Below are 22,172 nucleotides of genomic sequence, written 5' to 3'. Positions count from 1 at the left end.
AAAATATTAATTTTGATGTAACATATAAAATCAAAATAGCACTAAGCTGATGTAGAGTTTAAAAATAACCAAAGTTTGTGAAAATAAGTATTATCTAAACACTTAATTATTAGTATTAATTGTTAACTTAAATTAATTTTTTTTTATAATTTCTAATATTAATAAACTAATTATTTTAAATAATATCTTTTTAATTTTTACTTATTTTCTTCAATATAAATTTATTATTAATAACATTATCTTTTTAACATTGTAAAAAGATAGCACGCAAAGTTATTATTGTCTTTAATTATGTATTTCGTGTTATTTTTTTTCATATAAATTAAACATTTTTTTAAATAAAAAATTCAAAAATACAAGATTAATTTTTTTAATTCAAAAAATTTTTTAAATACATTATACTGATAAGGTGTAATTTATAAATTTAATGAATATGTAATTTATAAAATGATTTATCAATAAAGTTAAAATTATATCTAATAAAATAAATATTATACAAAAAAATGATATTAAATGAATCAAACTAAATCCAAATAATTTACTTTAAAAGATATTTTACATTTTATATTAAAATTAATTATTAAAAAAATCATGGAATAAATCTTTTAATTATAATATTTTGCATAAACTGTTAAAATAGCAAATATTAGCTCTTAAAAATATATTAATTAATATTATCAAATAAACTATTATGCTAAATAAGAATTTATTTAAAAAAGTTAACTTCAAATCTTTGTTTGTACTGTAAAATCTTTTAAAAAAAAATATAAGTTATTGTAGTTATTTATTGCTTTATTTTGCTAAGGTTAAAAAAAAGGTATTTAATGACAAAATTAAAATTTATTCTTCAAATTCTTCGTCCATTTTTAATAATTGATTATATCTTTGTATAACTTCTAACAAACATCCAATTGACCATGCTTGAGCTTTACATGCCAATGGACAATAAAAACCATTTTCATTAGTTAATTCTGGTAATGATGTCCACAAACTATTGTCAATATATTCTTCATAAATGTATAGTTGTTTTGTAATTTCTTTGCATACATCATTCCAATCTTCTTCATAACCTTCTAATTTTCTTTTCCAACCAATTTCAAGTTTTGCCTTTAAATAATAGCAAGCTATCCATATCCATTCCGGCCCTTGATGATAATTCCATCCACAAGCTGTTTTCATATTATGACTATCTTCATTACTATAATTTCCGCAATATTCCCAATCATAAGGATCTAATGTCTTTATACCTAATTTACTCATTAAAAGTTTTTCTGCTATTTTAAGAGCATTCCAAGATTTGTCTGTTTCTATAAGATCTGGTACATGACTAATTGCTATTGTAAAGTTAGGGCGTAATTGAAAATCTGCATAGCGTGTTGTTGAACCAAAACAATCTTTAATAATACCTGTTCTATTTACCTTTTCATCACTTTCAGTTTCGTACACATAGAAAAAAATAGGGAAATTTATTCTTATTTTTTCAGCCCATTCCTTAAAAGTCCAGCTTATTCCATTTTTATAATTGATTAAACGATTTGTTTGATATAAACCTACTTCAAACAACTTTTCGAGAGATTCTAAAATGTAAACAGCTAATCCTTGTATTTCAACAGCAGCTCCATCTCTTGGAGTTGCTGGACATCCTTTATTACCAGATATAACTGAGCTTCCCATTTTATCCATCCATGTACCACAATTATATTGATTTCCACCAAAAATAAATCCAGTTTCAAAATCTACAAATGCATTAACATTAAAACCTTCATTTTGCATGTCTTTATCTAATTCTCTTCCTGCATTTCTTTCTCTAAATTCAATTCCATTAAAATGTTTTGAAAGTGCTTCATACATAACATCTTTTAATGGTTCTTCATCACCACAAAAATTAAAATCATCACTATCATTTTTATATACTCTTATAACTGGTCTTTCTAATATTTCAGGTCCATATGGTGCTATTTCAATATACTTTATAATAGCTGATAACCAAAACCATACAGCATCTCTACAATTATATCTTGCACCTTTACCTTCTGCAAGAAGATTTGGTATAAGACCATGTCTTAATGTTCCAGCATAACTAAGAATAATATTTCGAGCTTCTACAAATCTTCCAGATAATAATAATATTCCAGGAAGTGATATAAATGTATCACGTCCCCAATTTCTCCATATTCCTACTGAAAAATGAGGTAAACCTGCAGCAAGTGAAACTGGATACTTTTCAATTGGAATTAATTGTTTACTAATAGGTGATAATTTAGCATTTTTTACATAAGATACAAATGATGCTGATGAAAGAAGTAATTTTGCTACTAAATTACATCTTGGTAAATCTTTATTTACATTTAATTTTTTTAGAAAATTTTTTTTTGTTTCTTTATATAATATATTAAAAACACGTTCAAAGTAAGTTGGTCTAACATTAGAAGGAACATATTGAAAAACTTCCAAAATATCTTGAAAGACATCACCTACTTTTTTTAATTCTTTTATATACTGTAAACGTTCATAACAATAATCTGCTAACCAGTTACCACTTCTTATATTATGACATAATGGATGATCTTGATCATTATTAGAAGTAACATATTTTAATAAATTACGAATTCCTTGCAAACCACAATATGGAAGAATTCCCCAGTTTGGAATATCATATGCATAACAATTTGAATCTTCCCATTCTTCTTCATTTACACGAAAAAGAAGTTTATTAAAATAGCATAAATCTAATTCATCAATAATTTTTCTTATTTTTTCTAATCTTGGTGATTCATTATTATTAATAAAAGAATCAATTTCATTGATAGCAGCCATATTTTTTTTATTTTGAATAACATGAAAAGCTATAATACTTCCTGATGGAAAATTTTTAAATTCAACAATATTTTCATTAACAATTTTTAAACAATTAGATTCATTTATATTTAAATTTTCTTTTATTTCAACAGTAAATTTTGAAACACCATTAATTTTATTCTCAAATATCTTTCCATCTTCAATTTCTGTGTTTTCAATTGTTTTTATTTCAAAAATAATTTTATCTATCATACCACATATTTCAATACTTTTTGCTTGAGGATTCCATTCAAATTGACCAAAAGAATTATGTGTTATAATTACTATTATATTATTATTTATTGGATTTCTTCTTGTAACAGCAACAACATTATCTGTTATTTGATCAGCAAATACTTCAGTATAACCTTCATAAGCCATTTTTGAATGTAAGTTATTTATTAATTTTCTTGCTTTTATCAAACCATAATTATCTTTTTGTACTTCTAACCAATTTTTATATAAACGTTTTTCTTTTACAGAATCTATTTTAAATGTTACAAACTCATCATAACCTCTTGTTGAACCAATAGCACATGATGCTGCTGAAACAAGAGTTGCTGTTGGTAGATAACAATACATACTTCCATATTTATTTAATGGACTTAAATTATCATGTGTTTGATCATATAATAAAGTATGAGAAATTGAATTTAATGCTTTACATTTTTGTTTTATAAAACTAGCTATTTCTTTACCACCATATTTATAAACCATTTTACTTTGTTCATTAGTTTGAAAATTTTGTGCTTCTCTTATTAAAGATGTTATTCCAAGTTTATTGACAAAAATATTATCAATTTTATCACATCCTGTAAACAATTCAGCAACAACATATAAATTAGGTTTTATTTTTCTTGCTGCATTTAATAAATATTCTGCTACATGTATTGGTGTAGAATGACAATTATTAATACGAAAACCACTAAATAAACGTGCACAAGTTTCTGTATATTCTTTCATATAATTCCATAAATATGGACAATGTGATGGTTCTAAACCATAATTAAGTTTTAAACTATCTCCCCAACTTATAAGTTGACGTTTTAAATATACTTGGGAATGACTTTCAGCAAAATTTTTTAATGGATCATCTTCCATAACCCAACCATTACATGCTCTACATTGTTGACCTTTTATTTTATCATATATTAATTCTTCATCCATTTCAATAGTATAAGATCCAGGTGGATAAGAAAAATAATTTGTCACAAGAGGATGTTCATCTGTCAAAATACCTAATTTTGGTCCATCATTTGATATTCTTTCATAATTAATATGACTAATAATTGCATCAATAGCTTCTACCATCATATCATTAATTTTTAAAAAAGCACTATGATTTAACAATCTTAATTTTTCCATTAAACCATTTTGTCCTTTTTTTAATACCAATTTTATTCCAGAATCATAATTTATTGTACAACCAAATCTTTTATATTCTGGATCTTGAACAATAGTTATATCATCATTATTTGTATTTTCAATTGGTACACCACAATAAACTTCAATAACGCCTGCTTCTCTCAAACAAGTTTCAATAATTGATTCTATATCAACTTGAAAAAATTCCCACAATCTTAATTTTGGTATAATTATATGTTGCAATGTATGTTTGATAGCATTTAAATGATTTACACTATCAATAAATGGTGGAATACCATTTTTCTCCCATTTTCCATCTTTTATTTCATTTGAAAAATATAATAATGCTCTATCAAGTAAATATGCTGGTCTAAGATGTGGTGAATTAATACAATTAAATGTACATTCAGGATGTTCTTTTAACCATTTAGCATCTTTAGCTGCATGATTCCATACAACATCTTGAATAACTAACATTCCCCATTTATTATGTAATTTTTCCATTAAATTTTCAACATCATGTAAGTTTCCTTTATATCTATTATCTAATGTTAAATGATCTGCTATTGAATAACAATTATCTGAAATACCAAGTGTTTGAATTGGAGTAAGATGAATCATATTATATCCTGATTCTCTAGCAACTTTTAATTTATCTTTCCATCCATCAAAATGACCAAGTAATTTTGTTAAGTATGTTTGACATGAAATAGCATCTAAAGGTATTTTTTGGTTACCATTAACAATTAATTCAGGTTCAACATGATAATAACCTTTTCCTTTATTATAATCATTATCACCTTTATATTTAAAACAATAACTTCCAGGAATATTACATTCAACATCAATGAAAGAATCATTACCAAATATTCCAGGTTTTAAATAGCCTTCAAATACTTTTTCTTTATTTTTATAAATATTAATACTAACTTTTTGTGTAATTAATGTTTCACCTAATTGAAAGCGTAAAAACCATCCTAAAATATATATATATTTTATATAATATATAAATTAATTATTTAATATACCTTTTTGTAATCTTAAAAGATTATATATTCCGTCAAAATCTTTTTCCAAAGTGATAATTCTTATTTCACAATTTTGACTACTTTTAGTTTGCATTTTTTTAAACAAAATTTTGTATGTATATATACTTAATAGTTAATATTAGAATCTAAATAAATTAAATAATTATTATAATATAAAGTAGAAAATTATTTCAAAAAAATTAAAATAAAATTTTAAATTTTATAGTATAATAAATATTAATTTATTTTTGCAATTTTTAAACTTTTTTATTCTAATAATATACATCTACTTTTTTTTTAATTTATTAAAAGTCATTAAAATTTTTATAAACATACTATTAAAAAATGAATAAAATTTTAAATATAAACCTCTAAATTAATTGTTTGTATTAATCCTATAAATATAATAGTTTAAATATTATAAATAAATAACATAATTTAATTAATATTAAAAATTTTCAATTTATTTTAAGGTAAGTTGAAACATTAAATGCAAAAAAAAAAATAACAAACTAAAATGCAAACATAATATATGACACAAATAAACAATGTATAATGAAGATTTAAGAATTTTAATGCTTTCTGTAATACAATCTAAAAGGCGCGCCATTTTAAACATATGTCTTTAAAACATTCAAATAAAAAAAGATTCTATAAAACAATAGAATTTATTTTTGTATTTTTTTTTGTATACTAAACATTATTTTAATAAATTTTAACAAATGTATTAGTAATAATAAAATAAATATATTTAAAAATTGTTTTTTTTGTCAATAACAAAAATAAAATAGTTTTTTCATGATAAAAAAAATTAAAGATAAAATTTTTTAATTTTAAAAAATTTCAATCATATTATTTTTTTAAGTTATTATAAATATAAATTTATATTTCTATCAATAATAAATAATTAAAACAATAAATATTGTAATGTATAACAATGTTATTCATTAGAGAAAGGTAAAAAATAAGTAAAAAGATGAGTTAGAAAGATTAGCAAGAGTAATTAGACAAACTATATAAAAAGAAAACATAGATATTATTTAATGAAGAATTAGACATTGTGTTTGATTATTAAATTGTACTATTTTATATAATTCATAAATAATAATAAGCTTTTTATTTATATAAAACAGTTTGATATTACTTAAGTAAGAATAAAAAGGTTATTAAAAGTAGCATAAAATATTTTGTTTAATATATTCAAATTAAAAAGTAATAGTTTACAGAGAATAATCAACGACACCGTAGAAAAACTTCATCAAAAACTTAAATAATATTTATAATATTAATATTATTTTTACAAAACTTAACTTTTTCTACTATAATAAAAAAAAGATGACTTTTATTTATAAGTATAAAGCTGTATGATCCAAATTTATAAAGTAATTTTTAATATCAAAAGTATAAAATGATTAAAAAAATAAAAATTATTTGGGTTTTTTTTTTAGTTTTCATAAAGTCATTATAAAAAATATAAATAATATATAAAAAAAATTGATAAAATCAAAAAAAAGTATTTGTTATTTGATAATAGACTTAGTAACAAATATATAAAAAAAAATTCTTATCTTTAACTATCCAAAAAAAATTTTAAAGTTCATCTTTTAAAAAAACATTTTTAAGCAAAAATAAACAGTTTTTTTTCAAAAAAATTAATGTTTTCAACTTGCTTACAACTGAAAAAGATACCATAGACTTTCTTAAAAATATGAAATTGTTCATATAGAAATAATATGTTTAGAAGCCTATCAAATAAAGTTGTAATAAAGATAAAGAAACCAATAAAATTTAATTCAAAAACTTACCAAAAAAAAGTTGGATATAAAAGAGACTTGATACGGTAATTAAAAGGTAAATTTTGTAACTTGAGTACGCCTAATCTACTTTTAGGGCAAGGAGATGGTTTTTATAAATTTCTGTAAAAAGGAGTTGGAAATAATTTACAACATCATTGTAAATTAATGTAATTTCATAAAAGAGTGATGCATGTCATCATTAAATTAAAAAACTTTGAAAATATTGGATAAGAAAAGAAAATAATAAAAGTAGATAAATCCTTATTCACAAAAAAGAAAAGCAATGTAGATAGAATTCTACCGCAAATTTTTATTTTTGGAAACATCTGCAGAGAAAAGACAGAATCTTTTCTAGTAACTGTTTCAGATTATGAAATGGAAACCCTTCTGTGAATGATAAAAAAAATGTAACTGAAATAATTACTATCTAATTGGATAATTTAAGGTCTTATAAGACCAGTAAGCTCAATGTTTAGAAATTTTCTCACTTCAAGATGAATCATAAATACTAATTTGTGAATCATGATTTTGTAACTCACATGAAAACAATTAAAAAAATATAGAAAAATGTAAAATGTAGGAAAAAAGAGTACAGTACCTTTTAAAATATACTAGACAACTACCTTATTCTCTGTTATTAAAATACTTATATATAAATGTTTTATTTTTCAATACTCAAAATTCCGCCTATAATTAATTGTAAAAATCAATAAAAATTATGACTATAAATATTTATAACCTAAATAATTATTAAAGTTAATACCATTCAAGTATTAGAAATAAACATAAAAAAAATAAACAAATATATAATTAAAATAGTATTCCAGTTTTAAGTTTCAATTCTATAAAGTATTTTTTCTTTGTTATATAAATCTATGATATATTTTATAACAACATTAAAATATTAAACTTATTACAAAATTAGTAATCATTTCTTTGAAAAAAGTTTATCACAAACTTTTACAAAAATCAAAACAATATTTTTTATAAAATAATATATAAAATATAGTAATTATTGATATATCTATATTAAATATTTTCTTTATATTAGATAGAGTACTATTAAATTATCTTGTACTTTATATTCTTCATAAAAAAAGTGTTAATTCTAAAAATATATATAAAACATGAAATTGTTATGAATTTATTATTACTTTTACATTCATATTGTACTTACTTCTATTTATTAGTTGTTATGGCATTTTACTAATTTGTCTAATTTTAAAAGTTTACTAAAATGGTTTTACCTAAATCTTAATTAATTATATTATTATTGTAATTGGATTTAACTAGATAAATAAAAAAAATTTAATGTTTAGTTGGTAATGATTGATTCAGTTCAAAAGCTCCCACCAACTAGAATTTATTTTTGCTATAGATAGAAAATTTAGAAAACACTGTATAAATAATTTAATGTAAAACATTAAAAAAAAACTTAAACTTTAAATAATTTAACAATTACATATTTTTTATAATAAAATGTTTAGATTTTTTTGATAGCTAATATTAATTTAAAAATAAACTTAATGATAACAAAAATATAATTATTAATAACAATATAAAATTATAAAAATGCTTGAAATTTGTATTTAAAATAAAACTTTTTTGAAATATTTATAATTTTAAAGTGTTATAGGATTTATTTAATAATGTATCAAATATTGGACAACATGTTTAGTTTATATATTAAAAAAGTTAATTATAATGTAATATTAGTTAATTTTATTTCTATTTTATATCTTTAATTATATTATGAATAGTAAACCACATATAACATAAATCCATTTTTACATTCTTTTTTCCTAAATCATGTTATTTTCAGTTTAATTCAGTATAAAATATTAATATAGTTAGAAAATATTCATTATTTTTATCAAAATTAATGAAATATAAGGTAAAAAAAATATTTAAAAGTTTGCTTTTTTTGTCGTTTTAGGGACAATATATTTAAATTTTTACAAAATAATTTTAAACATCATTGTTATAACAATTTTTTTTAACATTTTTTTAAAATTAGTTTAAAAATTAAAAAGTATAGGTTTAAAATAAACTAATTTTTATAATAACTTGATAGTTTAGAAACAGTGGGACAATCTTTTTTAATAATACTTACTATCTATAAAAAATTTATGTTAAAAAAATCGTTTTATTCTCTACTTTCTGAAAATAATTTGTTAATTAAAATATTTTTTGAACATTTTATTAATGCATCTTACACATTTTATTTTTGAATTTTTTATTATTTTAATAGTATATCAATAATTTTTTTTGTTATAAAAAACGAATATTAATAATTTTTAGTTAATGAATAAATCTAACTTTTTTAAGATTTTATTTTATTCTATTGTATTTTAATGAAATAACATAAATAATAAATTTTATTATTTTAGTATTATCAAATGATTCACTTAAAGATTTTTTTTCAGTTATTCTTCCACTACAAGATGAATTTTTTATTAACCATTTTTGTTATTTATTATAAATTTGTAGATGAAACTATATTAAAACGTTAAGCTTTTACAAAATTATTTAAATCGTCATTACAAAAAGAATCCTAAAAATATGAAATATTATATAAATTTATAGTTTATAAAATAAATTAAATTAGTTAATGTATAAATTTTAAATTGTTATATTTATTTGTATGTCATTTTAGAGTGTAGACAAATAAAGAAATTTATTTTATTATGTAATTTTTTTAAGCTTTACTTTTTTATTTTAAAATCATTTTAACTTTATAAAACATTTTAAAATTCTAGAAAAATTTTGTATTATATCTAGTTTTTTTTCATATAATATTCTAAATCATTTTTTCTAGTGAAAACATTTTTTTGGTAATCCAATATGCTATATTTCTTTTATTAAACCACCATTATTTTTAAATACAATTATTTGAAATATTTTTTATTCTTTTTTGTGTAAAAAATATTTTTTTATATAACTTAATTAAATTTATAGGCAACATAAAATTTCGTTTTTTAATGCTTTATAATATCCATATTCTTTTTTTTTAAAATAAAAAACTAAATTTTTATTTTTTTCCAACCAATATTTTATTTTATTTTTGTTTTGTTTCATATTTTGTTTTTAGATTCTATGTATTTCTATATAAACGTATAGTAATTTTTTTTGCATACACTTTTTAATAATACAATTTTAAAATGTGTAAAAAAATAGCAATAAAATAAAGAATTTAAGTCTTCAACAATGTTTTATTAAATTATTTTCTACAAAAAAAAATAAAAATAATTCATACAAGACTAGTTATTTCATTTAATATTTTCTTTTGACATATAAAAATTTCACTCATTTCTCACAAAAATGATTTATTTTAAATGGTATACATATATGATCTTATTAACTTTTAATAACTTTGTGTGAAATTTTTTAGATTTTTAAAATATCAATAGAAAAATTTTTTATTGTTAGTTAAATTTAACGTGTTCATAAATGTTCGAAACCTTTTCAACAAATATTTATTTGTACTAACATGATAATCAAATTTCATATTAATAAGTTTATTCACTTTTCTACTCATGATTTTTGATCGCATAAAATTACATATTTTATATTACTCCTTTTTTATTTTTTACAAAATAACAGCTATTTTTTATTGTTTTATTTTAATATCTGTAAAATATTTTTAAATACAAACTGTTTTTTTTTTTTATTTTTATACATCATGTTGTCTTTGCTTTTAACTCATATATCTGTATTATTGTAAAAATAGCCAAATATCTTTACTAAAATAAGTAATAAAAAATATTATGGTTTAATTATATAATAAAGTTTTTGAATATATCAAAAAGTTTATAAAAAAAATAATAGTCAACAATTAATTATACATATTACTCAAGCACAAATTAAAAAAAAAAATATTAACTTTTTTATATGTTTAAATATTTTCTTGTAAAAATACAAATAAAATCAGCATTAAAAAATTTTTATTGTACAATAATTATAATGTAAATAAAATTATCTATAATTTAAAATTTATTACTTTATTAGTTTTTTTTAACAATAAAAGTGTAAAATATATTTGTCTTTCAAAATTTAATAATTCTAAATAGTGTTTTATGGTAAGCGAAATATATAAAACCAATAAATTTTAAAAATCATCTATTTAATATATATGGCAAATTTAAAAAAAATGTTTTTATTTTCAGTAATTTTTAAACTTTACTTTTTTGTAAGTAAAATTTAAATTAGTTATTTAAAAAAAATATTTTAGATTATTGCTATTAATGCAAATAGTAGCATAATTAAAAAAAGATTTGAAGTAAAAACAAATTCAAAAAGATCAATTCAAGAAAAAAAATATTTTGAAAATAATTTTTCAGAAAGAAATAATTTAGTTGATAGTATTAGAGAAAAAAGAAAAATAAGAATAAACCTATATAACTGGACTTTACCAATATCTTATCATGTTAAATTTCCTTTAAATTTTGGCCTTATATCTAGCGCTTTACGTATACTTGAAAAAAATACCTGTCTTAGATTTCAAGGTCGAAAATATTTTATTCCTAATCAATCAGGAATTTGCTATGCTTTTTCATCGGAATGCTCAAGTTTTGTAGGAAAAGAGCATAAAAACAATTGGCAATTTATAAAAATTTCAAAACCATGTTATAATATTGGTGGTATTTTACATGAAACATTGCATGCATTAGGATTATTTCACGAACAATGTAGGCCTGACAGAAATAGTTATGTAGAAGTAAATGAAAATGAACTTGGCGAAAATTATAAAGGTAATTGTGATAAAGTTTATAGTTATGAACTTTTTGATTATATCTTACCTTATGATTATGGATCAATAATGCATTATGGCGTATTTAGTTTTAGTAAAAGTGGACAAAAAACATTGATTCCAAAATTTCCATTTTATGAAAACACTATAGGGCATTTAGAAAGACTATCTTTTAATGACATTAAAGTTTTAAATTTACATTATTGTTCTGATAAATGCATGAATTATATATATTGCAAAAATGATGGATATCAAAATCCTAATAATTGTAATGTTTGCAAATGTATTGAAGGATTTAGTGGTGTTCATTGTGAAAAATATGCAAGACCATTAAGAAATTGTCAGCAAACAGAAATTGCAGTTACAAAAAATAGTAAATATTTAAGAATATATGGAAAAAAATATTGTATTTATCATTTAAAATCAAGCCAAACTAAAAGAATTTTAATTAAAATTTCTAAAATTAGAATGAATTACCCAATTTTTTATACTTGTAAATTTGCCAATACATTTGAAGTAAAATATTTTATTGATAAATCTACAACAGGCGCAAGATTTTGCGGTAACATCAATCGAAAATATATTCTATCACATAATAACTATATTATTCTATATTATAGAAGTTTAAATCATGAAAGTTTTGTTAATATTTATTTTAAAGAAATAAATTAAAAAACAAAAAAAAATACATGATTAACAGTGGAAGTTAATAATACAGGATACAACTATAATATTAAGTGTGTAAAATTTATAGTAAAGATTGGTGAAATTTGTAATAGGTACAGATATACAGTTAATATACTGCTAAAAATTTCTTTTATTAAAACATATTAAATAAAAATTTGCATGGGAAATTTTAATAAAAAGTACTTAACACACTAAAATGTTAAAATAAAAAGGCTTTAATATAATCAATTTAATTATATTCAAAGAAATATAACAATAGACAAATATAGCTTAATTTAGATTTTAATTTAATAAGCAAAGCATTTGAATAAATAAGGTTTTTTTTAATTACTTTTATATTAAAACCGTTTGTAATCTATCTAAAAAGTTTATAACATGTATTAATAATAAAATATTTTTATAATAAAATTATTTATTTTTTTCAACTGTTGTTATTTAAGAAAATAAATTTTTATTTCTAAATCAAATCGTCAATTTTAAGAACTAATTTTTGGCAGTAAAGAAAAAAAATTTGTGTTAACAATAAAAACAGCTATTATCAAAAAAAAATTTGATTAATTCTTTAAAAAATATTATTTTTAATTTTTTTACATTTAATTGTTAATAAGAAGTATTAATTTTTAAAAAAAATTATCTCTTACAAACTTTTTGTTAACTTTAAATTTTTTTTATTTTATATTAGAAATTATACTTTATTTTTTTTTTGTTTAAATTAACATATTTTTATAAAAATATGTTTGTGTTGTTTGATAAAAAAACAATTATTTCTATTATCTTTTTTTTGTTGTTTATTTCTCAAATATTTTCTAACAAACAATATAATGTAAGATCAATTAATGAATGTTTGTTTTAGAATAAAAAAGTTATTATATAAAAAAAATGCAAAGTTTTTAAAAATTAATTTTTAAAAAAAATTAAAACATTACAAATAGCTACTTTTTAGTTTAACTAAATATTTAATTTAAATTAAATTAAAAAGGAAACGTGATTAATCTGATTCTTCTAATATTTTTTTAAAAAGATGCTTAAAATAAAGTTTAAAAAACAAAAATATAAAGAAAATAATATTATATAATTAATTGATAAAATTAATAAAAAGTAAAATTAATAACTACTTGTTTTTTTTTGTATTTTTATGCATTAAAATATTGGAAAAAATCAAAGCTGAAAAAGAAGAAGTTAGAATAAAAAATTGAAAATAAAAAAAAGTTTTACCTTTAAAAAAATATTGAATAAAAAAATTTCTCAAGCAATGTAATTCTTAGAGTAAAAAAAAGAAGATTTCACAAAATCATGGTAAAAAGAATAGAATTTATAAAACAGCAATATGATTTATCAAAGTTGCAGTTAATAGAATTGTAAAGAAAAATACACCAAAATATAATGCCGTTATAAAAAAGAAAAACAAAAAAAGGATGCAAATTAGTATACTTTTCTTAACGAAGAAAATGTAAAAATAAAAAGTCTTCTATTAAAACTAAAAAAGCATTGTAGAAAAAAAATACTTTAGATTAGTTTTTAAAAAAAAAAATCTTATATTTTGTTTTTTAGAAAAAGTTATTGCTGATAAAACAGCATTGTTTTTAAATTGTAATATTCTAACATATTACTACAACTTCTTTTCCAATCTTGTAATTTTTAGAAGAAAAATTATAGATGTTTTGATGACCAAAAGACAACAGAGATTTTTCAAACTATCTTCTGGTCATTGAAGCATTCCTAAAAGACAGTCAAAAAAATTTTCAATAGTCAAAATATTGGAAAGTAAGTTTTTTTTCCCAAGTATTTTTTATTTTCAGAAGATATTTTGTATGAAGAAGTTGTATTAGTGGTCAATAAAGAACACAATGTATTTTTAAAATGTCTTTATTGTGGTATTAATTATAGACTGTTAAATACGACAAAAAAAGAAAAAGAAATTAACATTTAAATATTCAATATTGAAGAGGACGCATCATTGTTGATTGAAAATACATAGTAACTTTTAACAGTGAAGTTAACTTTTCAAATTTTTTTAAATTTATTTTAATAAACTTTTTTTGTAAATTTTTTTTATTTATTATACTTTCATTGCTTTTCTAGTTAACTTCTATCTTCTTTAATTAGTAATGTTTCAATATTTGTTTTACACTCACAACTTTATGAACATTTTTTTCTACTGTTTACCCGTAATGCCGTAATTTTTCTGAAAATGTGAATTTTTTTATTTTTGTTAACATATATTTTTTACTAAACAATTTTGTTATATAATGTATGTCATTTGAACGTTGAAAATAAGACTTTCTAACAATCTATTAAAATTAAAATAATTTTGCAATGTAAATTTAATTATATTTATATGATAATTTCTATTTTAATTTCAATATTATTTTTATTCTCGCTTGTTAGTACAAAAAATTTAAAAAAAATATAAGTTTAGTAGTAAATTTGTTGCAAAAATTATTTATAAAATAAATTTAAGTTTAACTATATTAATTATATGATAATTTTATTTAAGTTCAAAATATTTTATAGCAATTATTCATAAAATAATTATATAATTGTATTTTTTTTATTATAGTATTTCTACAACTATTCATGATATCATATGCACGTTTTAATGTATAAATAATTTATAAGTTTTTTTATTTCTAATTTTCATAAGATTAATTGTAAATGTTACAGTTTTTGTATATCCATGGTACAAAAAATAAGGAAAAGAAGAAAATTAGGTACTTATCGGTTATGCGTCCTTTAAAATTAAAATGATATAAACTTGCCTTAAAATTATTTTTTTTGAAAAAAAAAACAAGCCTATCAGATTCTCCATCTTTTTTTCTACAAGATGGATAAAAAAAATTTAGAAAAAAATTAAAAAAAAAAATAAATTTATTATTTATTTGGTACTATTCTTGGTACAATTCTGTTAAACCCTTTTTTTGCTTAAAATGACAGAAACGTATATAAAAAATATTTTTTTCAAAAAATAAATAGATCTATCAGATTCTCCATCCTCTTTTCTACAAGATGGAGAAAAAAATTTAAAAAAAAATTAAATTCATCATTAATTTTTATCATAAAATTAAAAAATTGTCGTTAATTTGTATCATGAAACGAAAAAAAAAAATGACTCAAATATCAAATCTCATCATGTTTTCTATTATTATTAGTTAATTTTTAAAAAAGTTTATTTATGTTTTTTATATTATATTGGGTTCATTCTATTTCATTTGAGTGATTAAGTTTTTATTTGAGAAAATTTTATCAATTATTAAGTGTTTTCATTCATTTTAATTTTAAAGGGCGTATAACCGATAAGTACCGAAAATTATATTAAAATAAAACTTTTCTTTACTTAAAAAATTATTTTTTTTTTGTTTAAAATAAAGTTTGCATTGTTATTTTTTTGAAATATTTAAAAATTAATAAAAGTTGTTTTCCTTTTAAGATTATATTGTTTGGGTAGTATTTTTTATTTTTTTTAATAAATTCGTTTGCCAAACAATATTATTAAACAATGTTTCAAAATTCTGACAAAAAAAAGTATGAAGCATTTTGACGGGTATTTTCCTGACAATCTGGTTTTTTGTGTAGTTCTTTTCTCGGCTGTTTAATTTATAATTGTTTTCATGTCATTTAAATTAATTTATTGCTACAAATATGTTTCATATATTAGTCATTTTTTTTTAAATTTTTATTAATTAAAAAAATCATGTTAGTTGGATACATTTGACATATTAAGAATATATTGGTTGTACGAACATATTTGTAGTGTTAGTATCTTTACAGTGTGTTTACTGAATATTAGCAATATATCATACAGCTTTAGATCAGGTATAAAAAGTTTTTTTTAACAGTATAATAATTTAATTTGATAAGTGCATATTAAATTGATATTACAGTAAAACAGTTTTATCTCACAGAAAAAGTTTTTTGGAAAAAAAACTGTATTGAAAAAATGATTTTTTCATTTATATATTTTTATATACTTTTACATCTTTTTACAATAAAGAAATGACCAATATGCTTTGTGAAAACTAAAATATTTTATTTTATTATTATTTTTATACAATTTTATAAATTTTTAACTAATTATTAATTAATAAGCAAAATTAATATAATAATGTTGGTGTGGTGTAATAATAAGAAATACATAACTTAATAGTCCAATTTATAAACAGTATTTTTTTTTTATATAATCGTCTTTATTTATCACTTTAAATCTTACAATTTCAATTAAATAATAATTTATAATAAAAAAAACACTGATTAATATTGTAAATATTGTAATACAATAAAAAAAACTATCTCACTTACACTTCTAAAATTATTAAATCTTCACGACTTAGAAGTTGCAATGATGGATGCCTCAATTTGCGGATTTAACACTAATAATATTATTAACCACTAAAATATAAAAATTAGTACAATATTAACAACAATTTAGGAAAATGGCATGCACTACAATAAAATGAAATAAAATATTTTAACTAAATTTCTAACTTTTAAATAGTTATATAATAATAATAATAATAATATTAAACCATTTGGTAGTTAAAATATCAAAGTCTTAAATACGAAATACTGTATAGATATAACAAAAGAAAGCAGATATAGTTATACTATATTATTATTAATATAGAATTTTAAAAAAATATCAATATACATTAATTGTTATCTATTTTATATAACGATAAAAAAATTGTTTTATAATTATTTTAGAAAGTAATGCCAGTCAGTATATGGCATTAGTCAAGAAGAGGCGGAAACCAGAAAAGTATATATATATATATATATATATAAGAAAGAACGAAGAGATAGTTAGTAGTCTATCAATATAATCCCGTCTAGTAAGAACCGGAATTACTGGTAACCCATGGAAGGGGTACCAGTACAATAACTATAAATATTTCATAAACTCTATTTTATTATTATTATCATAATAAATTATTATTATTACTATTGTTTAATATGGTCACATCTATTCCCATTTGGTGATACTCGTCACCGCTGCGGCATCCCCCAACAAAGATGCTAACCATGGCCTCCAGAAGGATTTCTCTACTTTTTTTTTTTTAGTAAAAAAACGTAATACTGATGTCGCCGTTTAAATATTAACAATCTTATCACAAATTTTTTAATTAAATTTTTTGAAAAAAAAGATAATTTTTTTTGTTCTTTTTTATTAGATATTAAAAACAATTAAAAAACGTTTATTTTAAGGAAATATAAGTGACAATATAATAAAATATTTAACATATTTTTTAAATATTTTAAAAATCTGTTTACAAATATTTTTACTTAAATTATTGTACTCGCACTAAAATTTTTAAAGCATTATTTATATCAAATCATAATTTAATTTTGGAAAATTAAATAATCAACTTAATTAAAAAGATAAAAATATTTAAAATATATTTTACTACAAAATAATTTTTGTTAAAATTAGTTTTTGTTTTCAAACTAATATTTAATAATATAATTAATTTTTAATATAATAATTTTTTTATCTTAAAGTTGAAATAGCTTATTTCAAGCATTAAGCGTCATTTTTTTTATAAAAAAAAAAAAAAGATATATATATAGTAATGTCAAGAGGGGGAGACCACTTTTTAATTTTAATAAATTTTAACTCCTTTCTTTTTCTTAATTCTATCTGATTACTTAAAAACTCTATCATACACACATTCTATTGTCATCAGTCATCAATTTTACATTGTCATCAACGGTTACTGGTTCAATTTTAACTGGAAAAGGAGCCAGTTGAATCAAAAGACAATTTCTATGACTTCACCCGAAAATCGAAATCTTTACAACACAAGATTACAAGAAAGACTTCATTCAAATTCAAACTCCACTATGAATCCAAATCAAATCACTTCCAACACTTGGATGAGCGTTACCCCATTCAATGCCAGAGAAAGCTTCCAAACGTGGTTCTCCACCTTCGATTTGCACGTCCAGTTCGACGGGCTGGATGAACAAAGAAAGTTAATAGCCCTTCAACTGAAAGGTGGAGAACCCGTTAGAAGACACATAGAGGAGATGCCAGAGGGGAGGCGAACTTACTCCCTCATCATTACCTCACTCATAAAAACGTTTACCGGAGCTATCTCAGTAGAGGCTGCTTCTTCTCAATTAGTTTCGTATAGATTCAACTACAGTGACTTCAGAAATTCTCTTAACAATTACGTTGCCTTAATTGATCAAGCCAATCCATCAACTCGCCGCGAAAACTTCAGATCTCTTGTAGAAGAAAGACTTATTAATAATCTTCGGGAAGGACTTGCCAGATATTTAAGAAATCAAAGAAGACATTATGGTACTCTTGAGGAAATGATTGAAGACTTAATTTTGGAAAATGATCTACAACAAAATCATCATAAGAAAAAGAAAGGAAGATTTACATATCATTCAGACAATGTCATCAATTATTCACGAAACACTGATAGATGCCGTATTCATCAAAATTCTAATCATACAAATGCAGAATGCAGAAAACAGAAGCCGACAACTGAACCTTTACCAAAGAATGAGACCTCTTATATCAATTCAAACTTAATCCAAATGCCAGCTACCATCAACAATAGAAAGTGTCAAGTTTTAATAGATTCAGGAGCTACATGTACTCTTGTGTCTCCATCATTTGCCAAATCACTTAAAGTCGACTTCAATACTTCACCATCATATCTTACTACAGCTGGATCACCATCTTTTGCCAAACAAATCCATGCTCCATTAAACCTTAGAATCTCTGATTGTTCATATCAAACAAACATGGATAATTATATTGCGCCGCATGATTTTAATGGTTATCATGTTATTCTTGGAATGAATTATCTTGTACCATTAAGATGTTCAATTTCAACTCACGACAAGAAAGCATATTTCTGTCAGCCACCAACTTCAAATTTTCTTCTTTCTCCACAGGAAGAATCACTTAAAGAAGAAGAAGACAAATTCAGACAATTAATACAAGAAAACTATGGTTCTGTAGATCCGCAAGGAGATTATGATGTTGGACCAGGTTTGTTTACAACGCCACCACAAGAATTCTTTACAATACCACCAATTGGAATTAAACATTATTCTTCACCACCTTCTGAAGATGATGATCATATAATTCAACAAATGCTCAACCATGGTATTATTGAAGAAAGTACTTCACTCATGACCCTTCCTTATTATCTCCTTATCAAACGGGATGAGAAAGGTAAACCCCAGAAACAAAATGGGAAAATAAGGAAAAGATTCATATTAGATTGTAGAGAAATAAACCACAAAACCCGAGTTGTCCCATTCCATTGTTTATCTCTCCAAATATTGCTTCAACAGTTAAAAGAATTTGATTTCGGTTCCACTATTGATCTTCACCAAGGATATTTTCAGATGTTATTAAATGAAGCTGATCGCCCATTATTTTCATTCAAGTACAGATATCAAGTATATCAATTTAAAAGAGCACCAATGGGAGCTAAAAATTCACCTTCTTTCTTTCAGAATAACATGGAAATTCTTTTAGCAAATATTAGAAAACAATATCAATCTCATACCAACATCTTCATCTATATGGATGATATCTTAATTCTTACAAAAGGGACTGCAGCTTTACATTTACAAGTTGTAGAAACCATTATTAAAGAAATTCATAGTAAACAAGGAAAAATATCACTTACCAAATGTTGCTTCTTGCGCACATCTTTAAGTTTCCTTTCATGGACATTTTCTAAAAATACAATCACTCCCACCATCAGTCAATTAATTCAAAACTCCACATTGCCACAAATAAAGAAAGAATTGTATTCAAAGCTTCAATGTTTCAATTATTTTCGTTTATCAATTCCAAATTTTCATGAACGTACTCGTAATTTGTATCAATTAACAAAAGGACCAAAGAATGAGAAAATCAAGTGGACAAAAGAATTATCAGATAAATATTATAGTTTCTGCAAATATATCTTCAATAAACCAATGATTTACATGTATGATGAAAATCAACCCCTAATTCTTAAGGTAGATGGATCAAATTCAGGAATTGGAGGATTCTTATGCCAAAGAGATGTTGAGGGAATTATCAGACCATTAGGATTCTTTTCATATCCCTTACAAGAAACGAAAAATCCAAGATCACCCACTTATATTGAACTTTTAGCTATAGCAAGAGGAATATCTACTTTCAGATATTTAATCCAAGGTAAGGAATTAATAGTTGAAAGCGATCATCGCCCTCTTTCTGGATTAATTAAACAATCTACAACCCCAAAATTTGCCGAGTTAATTTCATCAATTGCACAATATACAACAAATATCAAGTACATTAATGGCAGTAATAACCAACTAGCGGATTTACTGTCTAGAATCTTCAATAACATAAAATCTGAAATGAATCAAGTTGAACAACCAAAGAAGAGAGGAAGACCAAAGAAACTTCTCAACCCTATGTGCCAAGATGATAAATATTATATCAATTATGAATTATTGCCTATTGATTTAGCTTCACTTCAAAAAATGGATGAAGAACTCACAAGTTCACTTCAAGACGGGAAATATAACAATCTACAGATTGAAAAAGTCAATGATATTATTGTTACAAAAGATACAAAAGTACCAATCATTACAGACGAGGAAACAATACAAACAATCTTCAAAATTTGTCATGATCAATCAGGACACTGGAATGCAATTGCAACAAAAGAAATAATTCAGAAATATGTATATATTCCAAATTTAGAAATGAAAATCAAGGATTATATTTCAAAGTGTGATACATGCAACAGATTTAATTCAAAGAACTACGAAAAAGCCAAGTCTGTAGAACAAATTTATAATACTTTTGAATGTCTTGCAGCAGATGCTATGGGTCCATTAGAAATTACAAAGAATAAGTCAATGCATATTTTACTTTATGTCTGTCCAGCTTCAAAATTTTTCATAGCACATGCTATGCCAGATTTAACTTCAAAGTCCATTATTAATTCGTTACAGCAAATAAAAGCATCTTATACTCTACCAAGAATCCTGAGAACTGATTCAGCAAGGTACTGGACTGCAAAAGAAGTAGAAAATTACCTCCAAGCAAATCAGGTATTTCATTCTTTAAGTACACCCACAAATTCAACGGGAAACGCGTTTGCAGAAAGATTTATCAGAACTTTACAAACTATTTTAGGAAAATTGTTACTGGACTATCCATCAACGCAATGGGACCAAATATTACCAGAAGCGATTTATTCAATGAACCATTTTCCGCGAAATGGATCAACTCCGTTTCAACAAGTTCTCAAGTTTGCACCGTCTACAGTTTTGCAGCTAGCAATGCAAAAGTCCTTGACACAAAAGGAACTTCAAAATATTAAACAAAAAATAAAAGCTACTGAGTCGGCGGCGTATGCAAAAGTAAGAAGAAGAACAAAGCTACAACCACGTTATGAGGAAAAGGCAGTTGTAGATGGAGTATCTAGGGATGGAAAAACCCTACACCTACTACGTGAAGGACGAAATTATCTACGACCAAAGAGGAATACAAAAATAATTAGTCAATAATTTTAAGAAGGGAGGAGTTGAAATAGCTTATTTCAAGCATTAAGCGTCATTTTTTTTATAAAAAAAAAAAAAAAGATATATATATAGTAATGTCAAGAGGGGGAGACCACTTTTTAATTTTAATAAATTTTAACTTTAATCAGCATTAAAAATGCATAATTAGCTATAACAAAAAAAAATTACTTG

The 22,172-nt window shown here is 22.2% G+C and overlaps 3 protein-coding genes across 3 annotated transcripts; 2 read left to right on the top strand and 1 right to left on the bottom strand.

Annotated features, from left to right (window-relative positions):
- Window positions 1–840: 840 nt before the first annotated feature.
- Window positions 841–5,325, bottom strand: SRAE_0000045100 (Glycogen debranching enzyme, metazoa family and Six-hairpin glycosidase-like domain and Glycogen debranching enzyme family and Glycoside hydrolase,catalytic domain and Glycoside hydrolase, superfamily domain-containing protein; the record flags this gene model as incomplete). The annotated part of the gene is made up of 3 exons (XM_024646343.1): window positions 841–1,491; window positions 1,555–5,180; window positions 5,232–5,325. The coding sequence occupies 3 exons, from the start codon at window positions 5,323–5,325 to the stop codon at window positions 841–843; spliced, it is 4,371 nt and encodes a 1,456-aa protein (XP_024500534.1).
- Window positions 5,326–11,177: 5,852 nt separating this feature from the next.
- Window positions 11,178–12,449, top strand: SRAE_0000045000 (Astacin-like metalloendopeptidase; the record flags this gene model as incomplete). Its single annotated transcript, XM_024646342.1, has 2 exons — window positions 11,178–11,216; window positions 11,259–12,449. 2 exons carry the CDS (start codon window positions 11,178–11,180, stop codon window positions 12,447–12,449), a joined length of 1,230 nt encoding a protein of 409 aa, XP_024500533.1.
- Window positions 12,450–18,227: 5,778 nt separating this feature from the next.
- On the top strand, window positions 18,228–21,986 carry SRAE_0000044900 (Reverse transcriptase domain and Integrase,catalytic core domain and Ribonuclease H-like domain and Aspartic peptidase domain-containing protein; the record flags this gene model as incomplete). The annotated part of the gene is made up of 1 exon (XM_024646340.1): window positions 18,228–21,986. The coding sequence occupies one exon, from the start codon at window positions 18,228–18,230 to the stop codon at window positions 21,984–21,986; it is 3,759 nt and encodes a 1,252-aa protein (XP_024500532.1).
- Window positions 21,987–22,172: the final 186 nt, after the last annotated feature.

The sequence above is a fragment of the Strongyloides ratti genome, scaffold srae_scaffold0000003 (genome assembly GCF_001040885.1).
Source record: "Strongyloides ratti genome assembly S_ratti_ED321, scaffold srae_scaffold0000003".
In the NCBI taxonomy this organism is placed as follows: domain Eukaryota; kingdom Metazoa; phylum Nematoda; class Chromadorea; order Rhabditida; family Strongyloididae; genus Strongyloides; species Strongyloides ratti.
Note: the sequence above shows the minus strand (reverse complement) of the source record. Positions and strands in the feature narration are given on the sequence as shown.